This window comes from Thunnus thynnus, chromosome 21 (genome assembly GCF_963924715.1).
Source record: "Thunnus thynnus chromosome 21, fThuThy2.1, whole genome shotgun sequence".
NCBI lineage: Eukaryota > Metazoa > Chordata > Actinopteri > Scombriformes > Scombridae > Thunnus > Thunnus thynnus.
Window position 1 is genome coordinate 9,058,900 of NC_089537.1, and position 26,961 is coordinate 9,085,860.

The window sequence follows — 26,961 nt, forward strand, 5'->3', positions numbered from 1 at the left end:
TATAATAACTTATAATGATTTGTAGATAGATTTAGGTATCAGAGAAATGTGTCTAATTTCCTTTGCTCTAACTTAAAATAGCAAGACCTACATGTTCCTATTACTAACTATATTTAATTTGTCAACATTTAATAAACAGCAGCTGTGACATTGTAACTATATGACCTGCAGGACAGATGTGAGATTTTGAGAGCAATTGTGTGAATTTTTGTGCACAGATGAAAAGCTTTTTTCTATTATAATAATTTGCGTTTCCAAAAACTTGCTAAATAAAAAGTTATAGCTAACTTTTCTCTTAAAAATGTAATTAATTTCTAGAAAAATTGTTAATGTGAACATCACAAATATACTGTATGTACGATAGGGAACGCTCCATAATCCACATTAATACATAAATCCTAATAATTTCAGACATAACCAACATGTCACATATTGTTTATTGTCATGTATTTAATTGCAGTAGCTACAATATTTAACAAAGGTTTAAGTAGAACACATCCAAAGGCAAGTTTCATTCAACAGATTCACAAGAAAAAGTCATTTGACATAAAATAAGACTGATATGGATGTTTGTTTTTTTTTTTTTTTGTCATGTTCGTACAGTCTAAACATTCATTTTCTTGGTCAGGTCCCTCCTGGAACTGACCTGTGACTGACAAAGGCAAAATGCAAAGTTTTGAATGGTTGCAGGCTTTTAAGACATGCAGCTTAGATCAAATGAGAGCAAGAGTGGCACTGCTTTGCACTGAAAGTTTGTCCAAAGTAAACCCCTTTAATAGCCACAAACAAATATGTACACCACAGCCTATAGTAGGTGAATGTCTGGGAAAATTCAGGGCTCCCGTCTTCAGAGACACACTGATAATAAGAAGGCTTGATGCAGAGTATATAGTAAGTAATTACTGTAAGCAATGACTGTACAGCAGCGTAACTGTTATGAAACCACGACCTTGCAGACCGGGGAAACAAATGAAGCCTAGCTAAGTGATTCTGACAAACAAGAGTATACTGCTGAAGATCGATCAGACAATTCACAATTGTTTTTAAACGTCTAGTTTTGTTAAGAAAAAAAAAATCCACCCAAATATTAAGTCTTTTCCGCTGCCAAGATTGGCTTCTTGAAGAGAAAATCTGCCAGAGCTGAAGGGATACACACTATTTTTGCGTTTGTGTGGGCTGCAATGCAATCGCTTCCAAAGGTCACTCTGATATTGTCTGAAATAAAAGTAGAGTAGATGTAGTTCTGAGAAATAAATATGTTTAAAGCAAAATGTTCCACTCTTCTGTCAGAGATTATGTTTTTAGTATCTGCAGCCCCATAGAAATCGACATGGAAAATTGAATGCCATTGAAATTTAATGACTACAGAATTTACAAAAATAATAAAACTATAAATATTCAAAAGTTTTGGGTACATTCCATCAGGCTTAGAAATCCTACTGGCCAAAAATGAAAACGTTGTAATGAAATGAAAGTCAAATCTCTCATCGCCAGTTGAATTGTGGCTCTCAGAAGTGAACAGGTGCATACCTCTGGAAAAGATAACCTGCTCACTAAGGAGTAAGATATCATTTTTATCTATAAAATATGGCAACTTTTTATCATCTACATGGAGAATCTCCCATCTCACATGATTGAATGATCATCTCTCTATTTTCACCACACTAGTGTTGTAAAAGACCATCCTATTGTGGTTAAAGCTAACCTATCTCTATTGTTTTACTTACTCTCAGTAGCTAAAATTTTATTTTAATTGTTACGTCTTAATCTATTTTTATCATCTGTTAATTTAATTTTGAGACGTCTCTAATGTACAATGTGTGGTTGTGTGGTTTATGTACTATTTGAAAAAACTAAATAGAATACTCCAAAAAGAATTGAGGGGTAGATTATTCCTTTAAAACACTTCTAGACACATTTACAAAATTTCGGTGTTAGAAAATATCCTCAGATGGTTTGGGAAATACAGCAAAAGGAAATATAGCGGTAATATTTATTGACAATATGGCAAGTCTTAAGATTACATCACCATCACCTTTTCTCCAATTTATATAAGGTCTACAATTTTAAATCACAAGCTTCCCGCGATGTATTCCAATTTTGTAGATGAGCCGCGACTGTTCCCAAATTCATATTGGCAACAGCAGAGACCATTATCACCCGATCCAGAGGCTGCAGCTCTTAATGGAGCCGCCATTAACTGGTGTCAAGCTGAAGTTGGTCTTCACATTCACATGGGACATGGGAACTGTATCCTACTCCGAATCAATGCATCTGGTTTTAGTGCTGTAAAAAGTCAGCCTGAATGGGATTTATTCCAATTTGCTAAGTTGGGTTTGATGCTGTTTCATTAGAAGTTTTTTTTTGTCCAAAGTACATTGCCATATGAGGCACTTTTGCAAGTCTTTGGCTTTCAGAACACTTTTGCAGGGAAAACCCTTTAAGAGCACTACAGGCTAAAACAGAGGCATCATCTCATTGCTTGTCACTACATTTAGGCGTAGCATGTTTAATTCTGGGAGAAGACGCCTTTAACCCAAGAGTGCAGTGTTACTTTGCAGGTCATAAAAATAAAGCAAAAAAAAAAACAAAACAGGCTTGTGCAATGCTTCAATGATTCACAGTTAAACAGAAATAAATAAGTTAACTGAACGAGTATAAACAGCGCATGTTGGACGGAATCTTAAATTCCTTAAACTGTAATAAACTGAATGTTCTGGCTAGTAAAGGAGGGAGTTTTTTAGTAAGTGACTGTATCTTTGTTTACATATCAAAGTTAATATTCACTGATCAAAGTGGACACTGGAGTGCAAACGAGGCTTATGAGCAATAAAACGTCCTTCTGAAAAACATAGCTGCTGCATTTGTAAGTTAAACAAATCCGTTCTGAAGAGTGGCATTATGGAAAACCTTAGTTGTCAAAGATAGCTTAAGGCATGATAGCCCTTTTTGGCAGGGAGTTTGTCAATCTTCCACTGCTTTGTGGGATTGCTGAACACAGCCATGATGTCTCTGGTCCTCCAACCAGAGGTGCCTTCAGTTCCTTTTTCATTGCTGGCGTTTCCTCCATCTCTCTGGGATGATTTACTGGCTGTCAAGGCCCAGCGTCCTCCTGTATTTGTCCCCCTTTTATCCCCAGCTGGGTCAGCTCCCTCTACTCCCTCTGCTCCCTCCGTTCCCGGCTGTGTGATCCTGCCTGTTGCCCTCTCCCTTTCTCGATCTGTGTGGTCAACGCCCCTGGCCCCTCAGTCAGGGCCAGCCGCTGTCATGATCCCTCCTCACTGTGTGCTCCCAGAGACGAGCGCTCGGACCCGGTGTCGACTGATGGCGTCCTCCAAAAACCCCGCAACCTTCTCACTGTCCTCCTACGCAGCACACAGGACATGACAAACATAAGACTGTTTGGTCAAAAGTAATTCTTCAGACTGGATAAAATGCTGATACTATGTCATAAATCCTTCTTTTGTTTAAAAATGCAAAATTTATTTACCTCATTTATGAAGGCATAGTGAACAAGTTCACTGGCAAGGTCTTTGGAGGTGTCAGCTGAAAGTTACACATAAAATATTTCAGTTTTATTTCAAAATCTGCAATAAAAATGAACCCATAGAGTACGGCTCTTTTGAAAGGATAAATATGGTGTTTTTTTCTATTTTTCATTGCCAACAAATTCCATGAAAAATCCCAAAACAACAATGAATTGATCCAACTGACAAGTATCGTCTGTGTAGCCAAAGCCTGATGTTTTATTTCTCTATGTCCTAGACCTCTATTATTGTCCAAAAACGGTTAAAAACACATAAATGAGTCATGCTCTTTCACTGAGCGACAAATACAATTAACATGGACACTGCAGTTTATTTTGAGTTCATTCCACATTCACTGTCCAGCTGCCGTAAAAATCAATCCACAGCTCAAAATAGTCCCAACCAATTTACTCCTATTGCTAAAATGACACTAAAAACTACAAGGCCCAGCTGCTTTATTAAAATACAAGCCTTTAAAAATCAGAAAATATACATTTGTCCCGTTTTTAAAGGTTTACGTCTTCAGCAGGAACCACTGAGCTTAGTGCTGAGAGCTATAGACAGGCTGTGGAAGTCAGAAGGTATTGAAAGACAAACTGACGCTTTAATGATTTTGGTCATTTCATGGGATTGTTGACAATAACAAAAACATAGAATAACACCAGTCCTTTCCTTTAAGGCACAGTTGTGGTCAACTTACTTGGAAGGATGTCACAGCTAAGCTGCCGATGAAGTTTATCATCCATCTTCAGAAATAAAGACAGCTAGGGAGAGATGAAAAGGTCCAATTTAAATCAATCATGGTTTTTAACCACTATAACTGACTTAAACCTCTAAATTAAATGTTGCACTCCACTGGTGCAGAACTGCTAGACCTAATCATCATATTCACTCAAAATATTATAATAAAATAAGTAAAAAAGCAATAATTTCAATTGTCACAGATACTGAAATGGGTAAAGTAACTCATTCCTAACCATCTGAGGGCAGCACTCAGGAAGGCTTTTTCATCTTAACTCGTTATTTGTATTAAATTGTAGTTTATGTTTTTAACACTGTAGCAGCTGAGATTCACTGTGGATGAAAAGTGCAGTACAAATTGAATGAGTTATTATTATTATTATTATTATTATTATTATTATTATTATTATTATGTGACTCACATGGGTTTTGGTTCCTTCTTCATTTGACTCCAAATTACAGTGCATCTGAATAACCTACGATACAAACAGACAAAATGTTTTTAGGTCCTGTTACATGTTGTACGACATGCAAAACAACTCAAAGGGCAATGCAACAAGATTCTTGCATAGAAAAATGTGCGATCAACACTTTAGTAACATCTGCTGCCATGACACATTTGATGTGGGTGAAATAATTTATGTTAAATGCCTATAAGCATTGTTTTCTTTATGTGTGTTAGTGGACAGTGTACATGTGTTTGCTGTGTAGGCAGCAACATTGATGATCTAATACAGGTGCGGTAACGTCTGAAAGGCTAACCTTCCTCGTCTCCGTCTCCTGGGGTTCAGGAGTTGGCGTCTTGACTGTCTCAACCTGCTCCTGAGACAAGGAGAGGGCGCGAGGGACGGGGTGAGGCCGAGATGAGGCAAAGTTCATCAAGGGGTAAATCCCATTCCTAATGGAGTGACAAAAATAGAGACAAAACTATTAAAGCAGTGTACACAGCTGTTTTGAAAATGTTTGCACAAATCACAAAATAACTCATAATTCCACTTACTTTACATCCTCCAGAAACTTGTCAAGTTCCAAAGGGGACACATGGGAATATCTGTGGGATGCCAAGAGATACAAAAAGAGCACAGTGAGCACTGTGCTCATCATGTCTTGTGATATTCATAAGTAGCCAAAGATACACAGTGGTTGATTTTACTTTAGCTGAACTCCTTGTCTGTCTTCATGTTTAATCTCTGCCATGACAGCATTTGGGTCAAAGGACTTGGTTTTCTCCTCTACACAGTTCTCTGGAAGTAAGTCTGTGGATGCAAAACAAGTTTGTTTATTAATAAATTGACAAGAGCTTATTATTTATTAGTGAGCCGCAGCCTTTGTCCAACATCTACCAGAAAAAATAATCTGCTATTTATTGGATGCTGTTTGATGGAGTAAACTTTTACAACATTTACTCAGAATTACAACTCATTTTTCTTTACAAAAAATGCCCTTTTCAAACTTTAAAATGACTCAACAATATGTAAACCTAAAAAACATATCACATGAGAAGTTACACTGGACAATCAACAGCATAATTCATTAATAAGAAACAATTTTGCATGAAACTGTAACAGACGTTTGATTCAGTTTTAAAATCTGCCTTGCAAAAGTTTGACAGTCTTTGCAGACCTGCTGCATGTAGGAACGCTGTAACTACCATGATGAACGACACAAGAAGTGATTTTCACGCACTACGCTCAGCGTGTGGAAGTGAGAAACTCACACTGGTTGTTGATGAGGCAGTGGGCGGCCAGCAGTTTGAGGGAGTGGACCTCGAACAAGACTCGGTGGAACAGAAGGTCATGAGCGGTAGGACGGTGCTTGGCTTCGTGACGCAAACAAGACTGGGTGAACTCCTGCAGAAAGCAACGGGACGCCGAGGTCTGAGTCCAACACGTAACCACATGACTGTACTGTATGACCCCAGGTTACTGAGCATCACTCTGTGTTCTAGATTTGATTCTTGGCATGTGTTACTGAAACATACACTTCGAAACTGTACAAAGTCACTGTATGTGGTCTCAGATAAACCTAGAAGCAGGACGGTGTGTGTAGGCGAGTGTTAATAGAGTAGTGTGGGACTGTTTGTCTTTTTCCTCATGTTTCCTTGGTTGCAATGATGGTATATTTAGGACATTTTTGAGACTCACTCTCATGAGAGGGTCTTCCAGAGATTGACCTGCATTGACGATGGCCTCCTTGGACACAGCAGTATCTCCATTGGCCTGGATCTCCAGTACTGCCATCTAGGGGTACAAATAATCTGTTAACACACACACACACACATACACACGCACACACACACATACATACATACATACATACACAGAGAGAGATGGGTATTTTACGGATCTGTTTCTCTCACCTCTAGAGCACAGATGCCAAAGGAGAAAATGTCTATGGAATAATCATCTTCGCCAGCTAGAAACGGAAAAGGAGAAGCACAGAAGAGGGAGGTGAGGGGGGTTGACATTCAGGCATCTTTAAGTAAAAGCTTACCCAAAATGAAAATATAGTTTGTATCTTACCACTGCATTTTACAGGATCATGAAGCACAGAGTGAGTTAGTATTTGTAAGTGAGGTTTAGCTTTATTACAAAGACACAAGTGACCAATCTGTCTTTTTACTGCTCCAAAAAGCAACAGAAAATATAATTAAATGTCTCCAAATAACTTGTGCGGAATAATACAAATGTTTTGTGGCTAATCGATTGCACTGTGGCTCCACTGATTCCAGCATTTATCTCATTATCTCCAACACTTACAGTCCACAGGTCACAAACTTCCCACAGCTTTCAAGTGGAGGACTTCGCTGTCGGCAGTGATCTTTGCAAAACATTTGGATTTTGCAACTGTGCGCAAAAATAATGGACATCTGATGCTTATTTTGGAGCTTAAAACAGATGATCGCGTTACTAGAGATACTAACTTACTGTGTGTTTGATCATTTTATCAACTTCAATAGATTTTAGAGTCACACAAGGCTGAGAGGTAATGACTGAATTTTCACTTTGGGGCAAATCATTCAGTTAAGAATGAAAAAAAAAAGATAGATTTTAGAAATTAAGATGATAAAAAAGCTATGAACAACCTCTGTGCACAAACACTTACCACCATATTCTGGAGCAAAAAAATGAAGATTCCTCTGCTCGTCGCGATGTTGCCTCCCTTTACCGCTGGCATCTGGGAACACTGGTAAGAAGAGACACATAGAGAATAATAAATAGTTCAAATCAAAAAAATTGATAGACACCAGTGAAAACATATCTACAACAAAATTATCTATTTCTTACCATTAACAAATAGCCGATGCCACACTGTGGAAAGAAAATTAAGCATAATTGAGATATTTTTTTTTTGTTTTGATAAACTGCAGAGATTAATTTAGTAAATCCAGCAATCCACAGTCTGTCACACACAGTTACAGTATGGGTAGCCATACTGACATAGATATATGTCTGTAGTAACATAGAAAGCCCTGCAGGAAGCAGACCTGAGCCGATCTTGATGAGGCCGTTGTGCTGAATGAAGATGGTGTCGCACGTCAGGTTGCCATGGATTATTGGTGGGTCACAAGAGTGCAGATAACTGCCAGTGAAACATAAAACATTGCAGTTTTATTTTAATCTTATGTGTGAGTCTCAAGACATCTCTCATGTTAAAATCCTGGGGAAGAAATCAGTCAGTACCTGAGGGCAGAGAGAATCTGGGTGCACCACCTCTTCCAGGCCTAAAATGTAGTGTAACAGAGCAACGTGAATCCTTTTGAAGATACTAATTTGCTCCACAGAGGGCAACTTGGCATGGTAACCTGTTGAACTACACTCAAATACACAGTTTTCCTGTTATTCTCAGTAATATAGTTGTATAATGAAAGCCACATGCAGCACTGTTTCTTTGCAACTCTTTTTCAATTCAGCAAAAGCACACAAAGAAGAAGAAGAAGAAAAGGGTGATAGATAAATTGCATGCTAGTTTCAAACCCACAACACCCCGAGGATAAGATATATGTCTGAGCAGACTGAGCCACAAGGGTGCCCTGTTACATAATCTCTAATCCTGTTGGAAATATGGATCTGAATAGTGATTGGACTGCAGTACCGTGTGCCACCACCAAGGGACAGACTCATGACACATTCATACGTGACCAAGAGTAAAAACACTGACCTTCACATTCATAGTCTTGTGGTTCTTCTTGGTTTTCTTCAGAAACTGCTTGAGACTGCCCGATGACATGTATTCTGTGATGAATATAACCTGGTGGAGGGATTTTCTGTTAATTTACAAAATGAAAAAAAAAAAAAAAAAAAAAGAGTGGAGCGAGGGAAAGAAAGACCAGAGAGGATAAAAAAAAATCTTACACGAGCATGAGTCTCCTTCATGTCCAGCCAGTATTTGTGGAACTTGACAATGTTGGGGTGTTCAACCTGCATCAGGTTCTCAAACATCTCCTTGATCTTATCCTAGAAAACATCGGAGGTGTTTCACATCTTCACATTACTTCATTGACAAAGTAAGGTCCTTTATCCCTCAGGCCTTTAGCAATAGAGCTAAAACTCGTTGTTTAATTGATAAGACTATTGACAGAAAATTAATCAGCAATTCTTAGACTTGTGTCATAAATATCTGAATACCTTAAAGATGTTTGACTCTAAATTGGACAAAACAAGCAATTTGAATATGTCAACTTGGGATCTGGGAACTTTTGACTTGAGTGCTCTTGTAGCCTGGAGGTTAAAGTGCCAAACATGAACCGCAGCATCCCTTGTCCTCTCTCTACTGTCAGCTTTATACTTAAGGCCCCAAAGAATATTTATAAAAAATACTTTTGGCTGCTAACAAGAAAGCCACTACATGGAAATATGAGCAGGCAAACCCTCCAACAAAGGATAACAGGCCTGCAGTTGTCAGTGAAATATGCTCTATGGAGATACTGTGCTTTATCTTAAGCCTACAATATGAACAATTTGTAAAATACTGGGAAAAATAAGACTTTATACTGTATACGTGCTTAGAAGATACATGTTCCTGTACAAGTATTTTGTGTGTCTCATTAACACACGTTTATTTAGCTTGAAAATACCCAAATTACCAAACTCTTCCCACTCCAAAACCACAAATTAGTTGAATAACCGTTAATACAACCTGTATCTAAAGGTAAAAGGTACCACAATACCTCCTGTGCTTTGAAGACCTTCTTGTCAGAGAAGAGCACTTCGTTCCAAACCACCTCCACGCCCTCCTCTGTGTCCATGGCCAGAGATGCACTTTCCACACCTGGGACATTACCTTGGCTCACCTGCAGAGGGCAGACAGATACAGATATTGGATTTAGCATCATGCTAGCACTAGCACTTTCATACATTTCATACTATAAAGGCAACTTTAAACCTGCATGAACAGATTTTTCACCACTTTGAGGCAGCAGAAAGAAGCAACATACACTTATCACCTTGTGTAGTTGATAATGTTAACTTGTTAGCAAACAGTTTATCAAGCAAACATGGAACAACATTAGCATTCATGTGGAGTTAATTCACTACTCCTTTAGCTTTGTTTTGGTCTCCACCAACTCCTGAGAGAAAATATCTGTCTCTTCAAACGCTAAATGCTCCACTATGGTGAGCAGTAAAGAGAGGTGGGAGGATGAGTAGCAGCTTGTGTAAAGAAGGAAGAAGTGGATTAGCAGGAAACAGAGAGGGAGAAGTGAGGGGATTGTGGACGAGGGATTTAGAGAGATGAGACGTGGGTCACAAGACGGAGGAGGTGGGAACGGGCTCCAAGAAGAAATGCAAAGAATAGTTAGCAGAGTGGAGTGAAGAGGCAGCGGCCCGGTCTATAATCTGGCAGACGCAGACACCCTTGGGGTATCCATCACTGCATGAGACAGCGCTTATGCAACAGCGGCAAAGAGCTAAAGACTGCTCATCGCAGGATATTGCTGCATATTGTGAAGCCGCAGCGGTGGTGCAGTTATTAAGGAGACTGGATTTGGGTTCGAGGTCCAGGCTTAATAAGAGCTAATCATGATGCAAGAGCTTTAATTCCTTCTAATCCCACATCTCGCCAAATTAATGGAGAATTGTTTCTACTTAGAAATCCAGTGACGTCATTTTCAGAGGCCGCCTCAGGATTTCCAGGATTTCCATGTTCTGTTTTAATGACCAGTATTTTTCCTGCTTTGCATCTGACCCCATTTTCTGACCTAATTGAGATTTCCTCCCAAGGATCAATAAAGTATTAACACTACAGTTATAGACAACATGGCATCATTGATCTCAGTATTGATGCACCAGACTGAAAGCTTTTACACGGTCAAACCTTTCTTGAAGGTTTTGCTTCCATGCAAAACCCTTCAGAGTGCCGCGATGAACACTACAAATATTCATATTCATACCAGCCTGCACTCTTCTGGGAATGCTTTGAAAACTTAACTCTTTTTTTCACTCAGTTCAGTTATTCTTGGTTGTTTTTATCAATCTTTTATTGAGTCTTCTGATGTTTTCTTTTACTTGCAGGTTCTACAGCCTGTCGGTGACAGACAGAAACAGCCTGAACCACATTCTTAAGATATGATCAAATGAAAGTGGTGTCAAACAGAAGGATCTGAGTGTTTCTGTGACCATCAACTCTAGGAGACATCTTAGCAACTGAATTCTCACTGCTGCTTTAAGGACGTTGCTATGCTCTACCTGCTTAGAAAAGTAAAGGCTGTTCTTTAACCCTTCTTTATCTGTCTTATGAATTATTCATTTTTTATGGATTTTGTACATTTATCTATTAATGTATCTATTATTAATGCCACATATAGTTTTTAAGCTTATTCCCTTTGATTGTTTTAGCTTTGTAATTACCATTGTCTTTATTGTGTGTAGGGCTGGAACTAAAGATTATTTTCATTATCAATTAATCTGCAAATTATTTTCTTCAATAAAATGTTAGAAAACAGTAAAAAATGGCCGTTAGAACTTCTTAGGGCTCATGGTGGTGTCCTCAAATGTCTTGTTTTGTCCGATCAATAGTCTAAAATTCAAAGATATTCAATTTTACTGTCGTGTATGACACATAAAAGCTTCAAATCCTCACATTTGAAAAGAAAACTGACCTCGGTGGCGAGCTGCTTTATACAGTTGTCCTTGCAAGAATGAATAAAGTCCCAGTGAATTAAATTGAGCTGAACTGAATAAGATCCAGCTCACAGATAATGTTTCAATTCATCCCAGAGATTCTGATAAGGTTGAGGTCAGACAAGTTCTTCCACACAAAACTGGGAAAAAAACATTTCTTTTAAGTCTTTGTGCACGGATACACTGTCACTTCAGAACAGGAAAGGTCCATCCCCAAACTAACACCACAAAGCTGGAAGCACAATATTGTCTGAAACCTTCAAGAAGTTCACCTTTTTAGAACTGTTTTAATGTAAGACTAATGTCCTGTGCCACATAGGATATTCTTTTTACTTGTTGTGAGTATCTTGAAAAGTAAATAAAATGTATTATGAATAATTTTAATTAATATCTAACAGATAATGGATCTGCATTAACCAGTTGTAAAGTTCTGCAACATACTGCTTGTTGAAACCTGCACTCAAACAACTTCCTGTTGTTGAATTTAATTACATGTACTCCTCCATGTTAACCCTGCTCTACCCTGAGGCCTTTTCTCATCATCTCTGTAGGAAGACACATGTAAACTAGTTAAAGTTTGAGACATTTAGAGAATAAGCAAGCACACCTGACACTCCTCTATCATCATCATCATCTCTGTGGTCTTAAAATGTCAGCTAGGCGTCTCTGATGAACAGCTGTGAGCCTGACGACAGGGCTGAATGACTATTATTTAAGCTTGTCTCTACGCCCAAATGACTGCTTATTAAAGCTAAATGCTAGCCATTGATATATTCTACAGAGCTCCACTTGTACCACGCTTCATGACATCATCTTTGACTCGGCGATGAATGGAGTCAAAACGGCTTTCAGTATGCGGCTCAACAGGAGGAGGTTTGTTAAACGAACCAAAACGAGCAGAAGACAAACAGCAATCAGAGCAACCAAGAAAACAGCTATAAATATTCTTATTTTATATTCGGACTTTCTAAACACCACATATTTCTTGGTGTTCATGAAATAAACCAGAGAAAGAAATGTTTCTCGGCCGCTGTGGTTGGTTTCTTGCTTGACCTACAGTACCCTGTCTGGAGGGTAGGAGGGGTTTCCTTTACAGACAAAGTGAACAGTGCAGGAGACCTGACATATAATCTCGCTGCTCCCACTCTATGGGAGATGATAATCTGATTACTTGTATTACAAAACTGGAACACAATGCTCCGACTCGCTGACAGCAGAGGGAATTCCTTTGCTTCGATAGCTGTCAAGAAGGAATCATGTCAAGTTTCTCTGCGGCCTCAGGGTTCGGCTGTTGTTTACTTTCTCCAGATGTTGAGAAACACTCGGTCCCCTGTCCCAGCGTCCCCGTCCCAGGGGTATAGCGGGGTCTGATGCTTGGTCATGGTAGCGTGAGACTGGTAAACAAGCACTCTGGATTCTGGGCTCCAATTGGCTGTGGGAAGGGAGGTGGATTTAGGGTGCGGAGAGGGATTTAGGGATTGTGTGTTCATGTCAGAACAACACCAACTTCTATTCTGATGTTTGCTAAATCTTCATCTGAGCCGGGTAAAACTGGATCTGTCACATGAACCTCTCCATTATCCCACCACACAAGTTATTCCTGTGCATCTCATTTTACACTGGCGTCTTCACACTCTATCGGATCCTGCCAGATTCTTATTAATAAGCACAGCAGATTACCCACAATCCACTGGGATGCCATGTCATGTGTATGGGTAAAAGATAAATGTCACACTTAGGGACATATGTAAGTTCAGAGTCGGTCATTTTAGCTGCTAGCAGCCCGACTCCTGAGATGATCGGCCGGTTAACGTCCATCGTCATCCCGGGGAGAACATGATCCGATGAGCTGATCTACACAGCTCTTTGGTGATTTACCGCCGGCTCTAATGTCTCCGTAGCGTTTTGCTGTATGATATGATTCCTTTTGGAAGATAAATGTTGGTTTCACAGATGAAATCTAACAATTGCAGCCTCTGGGGCTCTATAAATGTATTAAAAAGGAACAGATCAGTCTAAATTTAATTTCATTTTATTTTACTAAGCTACATAACAGTTAAGATTTTATCATAGCTACATTACAGACTGAATAACATAATTTACTGCATCTGTCTGTCAATGAGGTTATTTTTTTGTGTTACAGGAGCTTTATAGCTGAGATTATTTTGTCACAGTACAGTCGGGTAGGTGTGTTGAAGCTGAGCTGCTGCTGTCAGCAAGTAATCTGCCGTTCCAAATGCAGAATGATCGCACCGCGTCCTCCCGTCCTCAGAAGTTCGTGTCCTGAGTTGAACTTGCCATGTCTGAACTAGCAAATACGCAAGTTTGAACTTGGTGTACTTGGTATTGAGAAAGGCCCTCTGTCAAATTTGTTTCAGTCAAAGCCTGGCGCACTTCCTGTATCTGTCGTTTCAAATTGAAAGCCCTCTAGCGTTTCATACATGATCCAGCCATATATTAGGTTTTGACCTAGTCTTGTTTATTTGAGATATTACAATAGACAGTTCACAGGAAATGAGAAGAGCAAGAAAGAGAGATGGGGAATGATATGCAACAAAGGACACCAGCTGGATCTGTTTTAAGTACAGAAGAGCAAAATGTGCAGATGTTTCAGTAAGGCCATCTTCTTTTTATTGTTTATCTATATTAGTTTCTGCTAATGTGGTTGCTTGTCTTTCTGGGGTCAATAGATACACTGAGATAACACGTGACAAAACTATAGACTTTAAAAGACACAGAGACAAATTCACATGAGGAAAATGAAGAAAAAATAAGAGAAAAGAAAACAAATTAGTAAAAAAGACTGAACTTATATTCAGTGTTACATACAATACAATAGAAACTGAAAAAATTTGAATTAAAAGAGCATTTGGATGTACAAATATTTTGAAGCTTGCATTTCATATACAGTAAAGTACATTCAGCTGTACCTTCATGAAGGTTAAAATGTCCAGAAACTGTTTTAGAAAGGTGTTGATTTAACTTTGTGGTCATTTTGGAGGCTGTGGTTTGTGGTGCTGTTGAACTGTTTTGCATTATACTTAGAGGTGTTTCTAATATTATGTCCACCCTATTTATATCAATGAGGGCACACTTGCAACTGGCTGTTTATGCTGTATATTGTTAACGGACACGCCATGCTTTCTGTGCAGTGCTGAATTGGCTTTTCTATAAGCACACAAGGAGAGCAAATCTTCGCCGGCTGGTCCATCTGCAGTGGCAGTTTTATAGCCAGGTTTCAGAGTGGGATCTATTTTACATGTGGCACAAGGCCAGCGAATTATCTCAAAATGAGAAAAGGTGCCTGATGAGTCAGCCAGAGGGAGAAAGGACAGCGGGAGGATTAGCAGAGAGGTAGAGGAGAACTGAACTACAGTACCGCAGCTCTTTCAGTGCGATTCTCCCTGCGGAGGCATCTTAAATGAAAGAGTGCCTTTGTCTGAGACCGTGTGTGGGTCCAAGTCTGATAGCGACAAAGAGCTTTGTCTCCTACTCGTCGGTATCTCGCCTCTACCGGGCCTCTTCCTACACCTCATACCTCCACAATGAGCTGATACGCCGCACCACATAAATATTTAAGAAGTAGGTCTGGTACAGAAACAGCTACACCCAATTAATCTGCATTACGCTGTACTCGATGCTCCCTAGGTTGGTGTACTGTATGTAAATGAGAGCAGGCTTCTTTCTCTGTCGCTTTGTGCTTTCTCTCTCGGAGATTTCACAGACATCAAAGAGGAGCAGCATCAAAGAGTTGGATCAAAATGTTGTGGAAAATGCGAGAGGAGACGTAGAGAGAATCATTTCTAACTCTGCGATGTGGATGTGCGAGTGAGGAGAACAGATGCACCCTTTTCAATTTAGACACAACTGCATACTGCTGTTACTGAAAAAGTAATGTGTTCTGAATAAAGATACTTGTGAATACCAAAAATTTGATGATGACAATTCTGAATGACTCATTAAGTGTTTCTCATTGAAGTGAATGGGAAGGTGTGTCTAAACGTTTGACTGGTACGGTTGGTGTTCTTATGTCTTATAAATAAATAAAATACTATAAAAATGTTGTAGAATCTTTATGCAATCTTGAAATTTTCATTTCTTGAGCTTTGTAGGCCAACATTTTTTTCCCTGCAAAGCCAACAAAGTCAGAAGTTGTAACAGTGACATATATTATGTGGTTTTGGGTTATTTGACACTTTGCATTTTAGATGAAGTAGCAGCTCAATGACAATTTACACCTTAATGATTATAATTATAATAATTTTAAAATAAAACATAATCAGCACTGATTGGCTAAAACTTTGAAATGTGACAATTTGCCTGCTTTACTTCATATCACATCATGATGAATTGAATACTTTGAGTTTTAGTGCATGTTGGCCAGAAAAAACAAGCAATTTAAACACTTTTTTTTAAAAATATTAATCAACAATGAAAATATGTTTTGTTTGATTCGAGAGCTGCAACGATTAGTCAATGGACAGAAAATCAATTACCAACTATTTTGGTAATCGACTCATTTTGAGTCATTTTTCAAGACAAAACGTTAGAATCATCTGCTTCCAGCTTCTTAAATGTGAATATTTACTGGTTTTCTGGATGAAACAGATTTTTCAAGATTGCACAAGCATTGGCAAGGAAGGGGTCAAAGTCATCGACAGTGTGAATTTACTCTCTATCTGCTGATGAAGACCATGAGATATTGTTGGAAGCACTGATAAAAACTAGTAAGTGGACTACTGTCTCCAATGTTAAAGTTGCAGTGTGTAGAATTTAGTGGCATCTAGCGGAACAGACTTGGCAGAAATGGAATATAATATTCATGAGTATGTTTTAATTAGTGAATAATCACCTGAAAATAAGAATCGTTGTGTTTTTATTACCTCAGAATGAGCCCTTTATATCTACATAGTGAGTGGGTCCTCTTCCACAGAGGCTGCCATGTTGCACCGCCATGTTTCTACAGTAGCCCAGAACGGACAAACCTGACACTGGCTCTAGAGAGGGCCTTTTGCGTTTCTCGTAAGTTTCATGGCCACCGTAGGTTCTTCTTCACACTTGGAGGGGGAGAGAAGTCGTATTCAGTCGGTTGTAATCTGCAACCTCACCACTAGGTGCCACTAAATCCTCCACACTGGTCCTTTATAGTCTTGCGATACCAGACAATCGCAGATCTCAGCCTACTGAAGTCTGGGGATTTCTAGATGGACGGTAGTTGTTTGAACAGCTAATAAACCTACACCCCTTACATTCTTTCAAAGACAAGCCTTACCTGCAACGTCACCCCTCAAATACAAAGGGCCGCCTTAAAGACTTTGGATTGGTTCTGCAATGCAGCGGTTTTTTTTAACTCTCTAATTGTTCCTGCCAGGTTTTAACCACGAAACCTGGGAGATCATCCACAGTCTCTCTGGAAAAGATTAAAAAAAAAAAAAACATTTTGCTGCAATATGAACTAATGATTTGAACTTTTATCTTGTCTCATTGACATACTGTATCTTTACCAGCCCTCCTTTATCATCTACAAACCACTGATTCTTTACACCATCGCGCTACTCAGCAAACTACAAAGCAAACCAGACTTGACAAGCCGATTCTCACTATCCTTCTGTCCCGTCAGTATCAGGGCCTTGAGCCACTGACCGTCTGCTGACCTTCACCAGCCACACGAACAGCTGCACAGTCTGCCTACACGGCTCGCTCTCTGTCGCCCCAGGGTGTCACATGTGCAGCACACAATCAGGTCAATGTCTCAGATGGTGTGCGGTGTGTCCGCTCAGCGTGAAGAATAACGTGATGGCACCGGCCGTGACAGGAAATGTGCGACTCAACCTTCTCTGTTCCCCTTTAAGTGACAGTATATCTTAATGTGAGTGATAAATAACCAGAGAAAGCCATGCATTTCTCAGATTAACGTCCTTTATATCTCACATTATCTAAATTAAATGACCTGCTCTGCCGCCGGGATCTTGACTTTCCAAAGTATGAAAAAGGTTCGACCTCTTTCAAAGCATCAACAAGGTCGCACGTGGCTCACGAGCAGATATTAGACAGATCAGCCCTCATCATGTCTCACTTGTTCATTTTCTCATGGAACAGTTTAAGCTTCCCACAAAGAGGAATGCAGGAGAGCAAGGCGGGTTAGCAGCGAGGAACAGATGGATACAGAGAGGCAAAACAAACAGCAACAGGACACAACATAGTCTAAACATGGTGAAAGCAGGGAAAGTTGTTGAGCCTCTTTCATAAGGCTCTGCTGATAATTCAAAAGCAGGAGAGAATAGTTTTATTTCTTACTGTCGTACCAAAAATGAGGCCCAGCTTTTAATAAAAAAAAAGCTTGTATCCCAGCTAAAAAGAAACTCTTCAACAAAGAGGAGCCAGCCTTGATCGAGTCCACAACCAGCCTGTGTTATTTTTTTTTACGTAACTGGAAACATGATGAACATTGTGAGGCCTTCACAAAAGATTAGAAAATGTTTGGTTGCTGCAGATGTTGTGTCTTTCAAATTCAGCATTCGGTTTTGTGCTTGCAGTCGAGAGGTAATCATCTGTAGCGTGCTTTAGTCTGCACCAGGGCTTCAAGATTACACTAGCCTTACTGTCCTCCTTCCCATTGTCAATGTGACAAAGCTGCAAATTTATAAGGCCAGCGAGAGAGTGATGCCAAAGCCACAACTGCATTCAAGAAGTCGGGAGCTGCCCTGAGCGGGACGTGATAAGCATGGGAAGTGTTGAACAGCCTCATTATATAAAGCTTTTACCATTTATTCTCTCGTGTTATGTTAAGGACGGAGGGTTGGTACAGGTGTGAACACATATGTATAAGTGTTATGTATTACACACATGTGTCTGCTGATGTGTGAAGAAGTTTCACACTAATTTACACTTTGAGTCCGACAATCCAAAACATTTTATAAGCTCTGAATCCTCTTTAGGTTTAGTTTTCAATCATTTTAAGCAGGAAAAGTCTTGAGTAACTTACTATTAAATGGATAAAACATCATTCAAATACTTACAACCAAGCTGGGAATCAGTGGAAATATTTCAATACTGGTGCCAGTATGAGCCCTTTGGTTTGTACCAGTATTAAAACTGGCTCACTTTTTTCAATACTTTAGTTTGAGGAATTCAGACCTCTTATTTACAAAGAGTCACTCCAATTCAAAAGGCATGAATTCATTTAAAAATTGCTTTTAAAAGATATTAGGCTATTTCCTTGAACCACATCGAAGTGAAAATATATTGTCTTTCTTCTTCTATGTGCCAATGAGATACCTCAGTTTCAGTATCAACACAAAAACAGTAACGTTTTCAACATCTTGGTTTAATTAGACCTGTTTATTTACAAAATCCCTTTTTTTATTAACAAAATGTGCCAAACTTCTCAATCCATCTGTGTTTAATCTTCCCTGTTGCATTAGAAACATACATTTTCCTGATTCCTAGTTTAGATCATAGTTTAGAGGGCAACTTTTGACACTGAGTTTTTCCAGACATACAAACACGTTTGCCATTTAAGCATAACTCTGATGAATCTGTGCACTCCCATAAATCTGCTCTGAACTCTGAACAAAACCTCTTTCCATGCAAACCAGTCAGTGAGCTGAAACACACACACACATTTCAATCAATCAAACATTCCTGTGTTCAAGTGGACAGAAAATGCACAAGGTCAAGGCACTAAGAGCCCGTTTTATCTGCATACCTACACTGTGTGTTTATTCCTTTTCCCGCTCAACCTCTTAAGACAGATGAGATAAGAGCCCTTTGACTGACATTCACTACATCTATGTGCTTAATGGAGCACAGACAAGATTCATTTCCAAGCTGAGACTAAAATGATGTTTACAAAACAGAAATCCAATATCTGACCACAAGCATTTACCTTGTATTTATCATTCATGGGTGAAATGTGTAACTCTCCGTCTCATAATCTATTATGACGAATATGAGTAGTAGGTGTTATCTGATAAGTATGTGGACCAACATCTGGGCTTGCAGGCACATGAGAATAGTAAATAGGAAATCCCTATAGTGGAGAAACAACACCTTCACCGTATCACACCGCAGAAACCACCTGGTTCAATGTGTGTGAGGTTAAAACTGATTAATCTAGCGAGATAAATCCTATCTGACTCTGTTATCTCCTCAGCATTTTCTGTTCTGGCTTTTCTCACCTCAAATAATCACTGGCGGTTACCTGCAGCCGTAATTAATCATTTATCTGATCGTTCTGTCTTTCTGATGAGAGTTGTGCTGATTTTACAGAGCAAATGTAAAAGAGAGGGGAGGGCACGAAACAAAGGTCGACTGAGTCGAACTCACAATGTCACAATCACAACTGGATGCACCACAACTCAATAAAGTATCACTTTTATGTTGGCGCTGTTGTTTTTGCACATTTATAACCTTTTCTTTTTTTTTTAAAGTTATTGATTTTTCCTCCCTGTGAACGCATCATGAAACATTTAAAATTCACATGGAGAAAAGAAAAAAAAAAGTGTGTTACTCTTTTCCTATTGGAGCTATGATTTGCACTACCATGTGCTGGAAATTGGTACTATTTTGTCAACTCTTTCACACTGGTGGATTAAGCTCTAGAATAAATTATAACCTGATAAGACATTTCATAATATCAAAGATCAACCCCAAGAATAAAGCATGAGAGAGTTTTAGAGGCTGTTACAGCTATTTGAGAGTTCCAATATTCATTTCTTAACATCAACATAAACCTCGTCATGTACCTGATGAAGTGAGGAGTTTGGGTCGGAAATGTACTTTAAAGGAAGCATTTTAATGTTGCATGTTTACTTATTAGCAGACATATACGCTGATACTAATATATCTTTGATAAGCTAATATGAGGAAATGGTGTTGGTTTCCTGTTTGAATTTTGATGCAGGAACTATTTTAAGAGGAAGACATTTGAATCTTGATAAATATGGACCTTATAATAATAGACTTTTGTGTATAAGTTTATAATAGATTGTTTTTGTGTGTACTCATCTATGGGTTCCCTTTCTGAGACCCTTCTCATTGCAATTTGTGCTCAGTTTAAATGACAGACAGGCACTGGATATGTAATAGTTGTGTATGTGGGATGATATGTCCATAATAGAAAACTTGAAAAATACAATCTAGTGAGTTAATGATCCTTATTTCACATAGTATTATTTGAATTGTGTCAAATACTCATGCATCACTTCACATTAATCCTTCCAATAATCCAGGCGTTATTTGACAAAACACTCATCTGTTTTAACAAAATTAAAATTTCTGCCTGAATAAAACATTCAATTACTTATTGGGATGAATATTTATAATCCTGTGGAGAGGCCTGCCTTCCTCTCTCCAGGGGAGTCCAAGGTTAAAAGGTTGAACTGTTGTGTGCGTCATTTTTAATAAAGCAAACAGCCCTCAGATCAAAAGGGGGTCCTGTCTCATTAAGACTCCTATAGAGCAACACAGTCTGCCGTCCCCCATCTAAAATTTGTTTGTGCACGGATGAAAAGCTGCATATAATACTTCATGTGCTTCCAAAAGTATCTTATTCTGCTTTCTTGTCACTCATTTAAATGATTATGTCGGCTCTAATCACCTATTGTTTACAGGAAACAGTGTGATCAATCGATCTGATACGCTGGAACAGTCTGACTCTCACATTGCACATCATCAGTCCTGCAGGAGCAGCATGCAGATTCACTAAAATGCTGGAAAATTCCTTCAAGTTGCAGCTAATAGCCTGATTTACTCATTTTACAGCCTCTGCTGAGCTACAGATTCATGCGGAGTCATAATTGGAGAAAATCATCAATGCTTCTTCTCTTCTCTCCCTCCTCTGTGGGACTGATTGATGGTACAGCAGCTTATTGAATAACACTGACAGATTTTTCAACAATCCTATCTCTCTGCCACTGCAACCAGGTAAAACTTCTTTTCCTCCCTAACTGACGTCCCTCCCATCGTCCTTTTTGAACAGCAGGATGCTCTTTTTAAATACTGGACCCCTCTAAACGTCCAGACTTACAGACTTTGACTCAAGTCCATGACGGCTCTGAGTTTTCCCACAGTGCTCGACGGCTCCCGAACAGACATTTTGAGCCCTTCATGCATATTTTCCAGAAGTCAGCGGTAACTAAGTACATTTAATCAAGTACTGCACTTTTGAGGTACTTGTACTGTTTCTACCTGACTAAAGTTCCCATGTTGTGCAACTTTATACTTCAACTCCACAACATTTCAGAGGTAAATATTGTACTTCATACTCCACTATATTAATATGACAGCCATTGTATATAAAACATATGATGAACTTACAAAATATATATTCTTTCTTCATGTACTTTTGCTTTTACAGGTATTGCTTAAATTTGGGACTTTCAACTGCAATTAAGTATTTTTGCTTTATAGTATCTACTATAACTATATTCCTACTATTACTTAAATAAAGGATCTGAATACTTCCTGTAGACTTTGTTGGGGGAATTTAGAGCTTACTAATGTTCCAAATGGGGATCACAGGGGAAGTCTAAAATTATCAAAACCTTTTTTAAGGTACGCTTGTAAGCTCTAGGGATGTCAATGTCTGTCTGTGGGTCAGCTGGTCCGTCACTTTGGTCCAGACTGGAAAATCTAAATAATGCCAACGTTGGATCGATCGGCATGAAATCTGGCACACATGTTCATGTCCCCCCTCAGGGTGACTTGTGATAACTTTGAGGATTTCCTGATTTTTCATGTAACGCCATCATCAGGTCAAAATACCTGCAAATAAAATCTGAACTAAGATTGTGAACATGGTAAACATGATACCTGCTACATGTTAACATGGCAGCAGATTCAAAGTCTTGTTTTTTTTGTAAAAGCCTGAGTTATGTTGATATGTTTTCATCTAGAGCTGCAATGATTAATTGATTAGTCAACAGAATTAATTGGCAACTTGTTTAGGTCCTTTTGTAAGCAAAAATGCCAAATTTGATGGTTTTAGGTTCTCAAATTTGAGAATTTGCTGCTTTTCCTTGTCCATTAATTACATAAAATTGAATATATTTGGGTTTTGTTGATGTCAATGTGGACTCCAGGAAATTATGATGGACATTTTTCACAGTTTTAATGTTTTATAGACCAAAACAATTCATTGCTTCATCGAGAAAAATATGAATCGATTATGAAAACATAAGTTGCAGCCATATTTTCATCTGTTCAAACAACATTACTAAAGACAATATATTCAGACTCTGTTACACAACATATGAAACTTGCACTTCCACAAAGTGCTGTTTCATTCCACGTTGACGTTTTTGGAGCCCTGGCAGCTCCTCGCACTCAGGCACTTGATGACATCACTTTTAAAGTCTGTGAGCATTCAGTGTTCGGGCCAAGGCTTGACATTTGGTCTGGGCTGCTGTCTCACTGAGGCTTCAAAATCCAAACTGGGCCTCCATTTCCATTACGATCACTTTCACTTATAAGAAACTGACTCAGTCACACATCCGCAATTTTGGCAGCGGAGGACTTTCGGAGAGAGAGGAGAAGGTTTACAAAACAAGGATGGAGTGTTTTGCAATTGGGCCCTTTTTTTTAGTGCAGTTCCTTGAATACAAACAGCAGTTCTGACTCGGCTGCTAAAAGAAGTGTGATTGTGTTTGCCTCGACCTGAAACTGGCTCCCCGCCCCGTTTCTTTAAAAACATCTACAATTGACTGTGTTCTTGGAAAAGCTAACCGGGTCTGGCAGAGTCCGTCTGAGTAATAAACTTCTCCATAAAGCGGTATAATTTCTGCCCACTGGATTACCCAATTCATGCTAGTAAATCCACACACACTGCTTGCTTCATTACTACTACAAACACAGCGGATGTGTGTGTTATGCGAGCTCCACCGACCGCACCTCCGGCAGAGGTTACTGCAGTACAGCTTTCAGGCAAGCAAAAGAGGTGACTCAGGGTAAAAGCTCAAAACACTTGGCAAACAGCGTAAAGGCTTATTGAGTATTTGCCACAGTAGCCAGCGAGTAACAGTTAAAAGCTTCACCCCCCCCCCCCCCACCTATTGCTGAAGGCAGGAGCAAGAAAACATCATAGTCAAGCAGGAGAAAACAATTAAAGAGGGGTGTAAGAATGCAGTTAAGCAGAAGTTTTGTCTCTCTCACAGCTATTGTTGTGTTTATAGGCTTCAATTAGTCAAGTGGCTTGTTAAGAAGGACCCATGAGGAAAAACAGAGAGGAACGCTAAAGGAAAGTAGATATTAATACGATGACGGAGTAGAAAAGAGTTGTGTTTAACCATGTGGCGTTTATCTTGCAGGGGGGATTAAAGCTGGGAAGCGAGAGTCAACCTGAGCTGGCTCTTCAGCACGTGTTCAAACAAAAGCCTGTTGGCAGACATGCACCGAGACAGCAAGCTGCTTTTCTTTTTTGGTGCCCATTAACGGTTGTGTAACGTTACAGACAGAGCTCAATAGGAGTGTCTGTGAAAGCACCACGTGGGGGGGTGGGGGGGTGGGGGTTGGTCTGTCTACATATCAAACCCCCGCCTACCTGTCCACATTGTTTCTGCATGAGACATCAAGTGTGTGTTGAGTGTGTTGTTGTCACCGAGGCTGTAGACAGCATTTTAAAAATACCAGGAAGAAGGAAAAGTTTGTATATTTTTCTATTTGTTTCCCTTCTGGCTTTATGTTCCAGAGTTTCTGAACATAATGATCTAAAAGCTGTTTGTTGTCTGAGAGGTTTCTGCTCTCCACCAGGGATTAAACTGCATACTCAAAAATGACAGAAGTAGTTGGGTGAAGGATAAAAGAAAGAGAGACGACCCAGACTTTTCCAACTCCACACATCTGGTGAATCGCTGTATAAGGTCGACATGATTGTCAGTTTCACAAGGTTTCCAGAAATTTTCAGGCACAGTCCCTCCAACATGCACTTAGTTTGAATAACACTGTCCAGTTAAAGGACGAGTTCACAATTATTCAAGTTTGTCTTGAAACAGCAGTCAGGAGCCCAAATGAACAGTGATACATGTTTTTCTTGTTGTAATCATTCCTCCTGTTCATACTGATCCCCTCATAATACACTTATAATGTAAATAATGGCGGCTAAAATCAAGTTTATCTGAACCGAATATGAAGCTTCAGCCATCCAAATCAGTTGAATCCAGTAAACATCTTTCAACGTTACTGTTTTTTTAGTGTTCCTCTTTTTTTAAAGTTCCTCTTTTTGTTACTATACTTCCACTGCAGCTCAATAGGGAAACAGAAAGAGGGAATTTGATGTTAAAAAAAACTGTAAATGTGTCAGATATCCACTTGATATGACTAGCTCAGTCTGTTGAAGTCTCATATACGCTTTAGATAAACTTTTAAATGCATTTTTGTACAAAATGGCTGTGTGGACACACTGTGGATTTTGGCCTCCATCACTTACACTGAAAGCACGTTTGAAGGGGATCTTTTAATAGCCAGTATGAACAGGAGGAGGAATGATTACAGCGAGGAAAACCTCTTTCAGTGTTTATACGGACACCTGACTGTTGTTATAAGACAGACTTGAGAAATTGTGGCCTCTGGATCGCTCCCCTCACCTTACAATTTCTTCAAATAGGTTCCCTGGTTGGAAAAACAACTGCACCAATAAGAGCTTTGACTGTGGGACTAAAATGTCATCTTCCTGTGTCAGACACACATACTGAATGGCAACAGATGAAAAGCAACAAGCGCACAATCAACGAAGTTGTACAGGTTGTTGTATGCCGACTTACAAAAATAACAACTCTTAAATCTGCATATTTCTTACATCAACGTCATAAAAAATGAAGTTAACTGCTCCTAGCAACCACAGCTCCCGTGTCGACTGAAAATGATGTTGACAGGACAGATATTGCACATCACCCCCTTCCTACAGATAGAAAACCGATGACATAGACACAATGTCTGACTAAACGATGACGGGATGTCATTCTTCATCTTTCTGCGCTTAAAAATAGTCAAATTTAGTTGACCATGCTTGCAAAATATGGCATCTGTCTTTCAAAACTGCATTTCAGGTTCCCGTACTCCCAGAGAAAGAGACAGAGGACATGACCTCTGTGTGTCTTCAGTGGCAGCTAAAGCCCCAGATAATCACTGTGCAGCTCAGGTGTTTTGGGGCTTTCTATTCACCGGCTCCATCTTTAATTCATCAGGCATCTTCCTGATTGACGGCTGCTGGGACGTACTTCTAATTCTATTCTGTGGCTCCTGCATGAGAGTAACCTGCTTTACTTTCAGCCTCCCGGACTGCATAAACAACACAACAAATTCAAATTCTCAATGCAAATCGGGTTGTGTCTGCCCAAACAGAGACAACGAAGCATAAGTTGGATGTTATTTCAGCTGGAGAGGAGAGGAGCTTTAGGTAAATGATGAGGCCTCATGCAAAGACACTGGACTTCACAAAACCCAGGACTTCATGTCTGCTCATATTTGATGTGAATATTTTTACGCAGGACTGTTTCCACGCTGCATCTTCCTTTCAATAAAATCGTAGGGAAATCATAGGCAGCACTTTGTTTTGAAATAAGTGTCAAAGTTACTGCGAATTTCCCACATGCATCTTCTCATTGCTTCACTGGTTTAGTACAGGGAGGCTATGAGCCGTAGAATAAAGATAGAAATAGAGATCATATCATACAATGCAATGACTTTTGGAGGGATGTTTTCACATGTGAGATAATACATGTTTTTCAGCCTTAAGCAAGTCTGAACAGCCCTGAAATAAAATGCATAGTTTAACTTTTATGCAAACTCCTATAACAAAATAAGGTCCAACACATTTAAACAAAAAATATTAATGTTTCTCCACGAGATTTATGGTTGCTATTTCCCTTTTATGTGCATATTTGACACACACACACACACAAAGATATCCATATTTGGTTTCAAAGGTCAAGATACGAGCCCTCGAAGTTGAAGTGCCGAGGAATGAATCTACACTTTGAAACCTGCAGACACAGAGAGTTTTCATATCAGCTGGTCAACAAAGTAAAGAAAGCTCCCTTTGAAGCAGTGGAAGCATGTGTATATGAAGCTTCAAGTAGTATCCCTTCTTTATTGGTTGTTAAAACAGAGAGGTCTTTGCAGGGATAGTCATGTTTATAAAGGCTTAGCACAACCTGTTCTCACCTTCCTGCAGAGGTTGGAGTGCTCGGTAGGGTTTGTGCAACGTTTTAGGGCTGATGTTCTTTGATCAAAGTGTTGACCCGCGCATATAAACACCGCAACAGCTGTTGTTGGGACGGGGAGGACCTTGCCCTTCGCCTTGGAGTAGGGGGAGGGTAACACACTCACATTCAACAGCAACAGCTACCTGACCAAAACTGTACCTTTAATGACTTTACAGCCTCTTCGCTTTGTGCAACAATCCTTTCAAATCAGCAGACTGTGTGGGAATCAGTCGGCACTCAGAGCAGACGGCGGAAGGCTAAAATAAAATATTTAAAGGCTTCAGATTACGACAAATGACAGGAACTAGAGTGGGCTTAGAGACTATTATTATAACTTAGAATATGAGTGAATCAGAGTCATATGACTAG

At 39.3% G+C, this 26,961-nt stretch overlaps 1 protein-coding gene across 2 annotated transcripts in view; it reads right to left on the reverse strand.

Annotated features, from left to right (window-relative positions):
* Nucleotides 1–418: 418 nt before the first annotated feature.
* nrbp2b (nuclear receptor binding protein 2b) overlaps nucleotides 419–26,961 on the reverse strand; it is a 39,517-nt gene continuing 12,974 nt past the window's right edge. Inside the window, exons 2-18 of one of the 2 annotated variants that reach the window (XM_067577745.1) lie at nucleotides 9,439–9,561; nucleotides 8,624–8,725; nucleotides 8,430–8,519; nucleotides 7,952–7,992; nucleotides 7,756–7,850; nucleotides 7,556–7,579; nucleotides 7,374–7,454; nucleotides 6,628–6,683; nucleotides 6,413–6,508; nucleotides 5,986–6,118; nucleotides 5,422–5,524; nucleotides 5,269–5,319; nucleotides 5,031–5,166; nucleotides 4,691–4,744; nucleotides 4,228–4,291; nucleotides 3,491–3,546; nucleotides 419–3,365 (exon numbers count right to left, since the gene is read on the reverse strand). In XM_067577745.1, the coding sequence (XP_067433846.1) occupies nucleotides 3,279–3,365; nucleotides 3,491–3,546; nucleotides 4,228–4,291; nucleotides 4,691–4,744; nucleotides 5,031–5,166; nucleotides 5,269–5,319; nucleotides 5,422–5,524; nucleotides 5,986–6,118; nucleotides 6,413–6,508; nucleotides 6,628–6,683; nucleotides 7,374–7,454; nucleotides 7,556–7,579; nucleotides 7,756–7,850; nucleotides 7,952–7,992; nucleotides 8,430–8,519; nucleotides 8,624–8,725; nucleotides 9,439–9,561 (1,392 nt within the window). In that variant the 3' untranslated portion in view covers nucleotides 419–3,278. The remainder of the gene's footprint in view (nucleotides 3,366–3,490; nucleotides 3,547–4,227; nucleotides 4,292–4,690; nucleotides 4,745–5,030; nucleotides 5,167–5,268; nucleotides 5,320–5,421; nucleotides 5,525–5,985; nucleotides 6,119–6,412; nucleotides 6,509–6,627; nucleotides 6,684–7,373; nucleotides 7,455–7,555; nucleotides 7,580–7,755; nucleotides 7,851–7,951; nucleotides 7,993–8,429; nucleotides 8,520–8,623; nucleotides 8,726–9,438; nucleotides 9,562–26,961) is intronic. The other variant, XM_067577746.1, reaches the window with a different exon arrangement.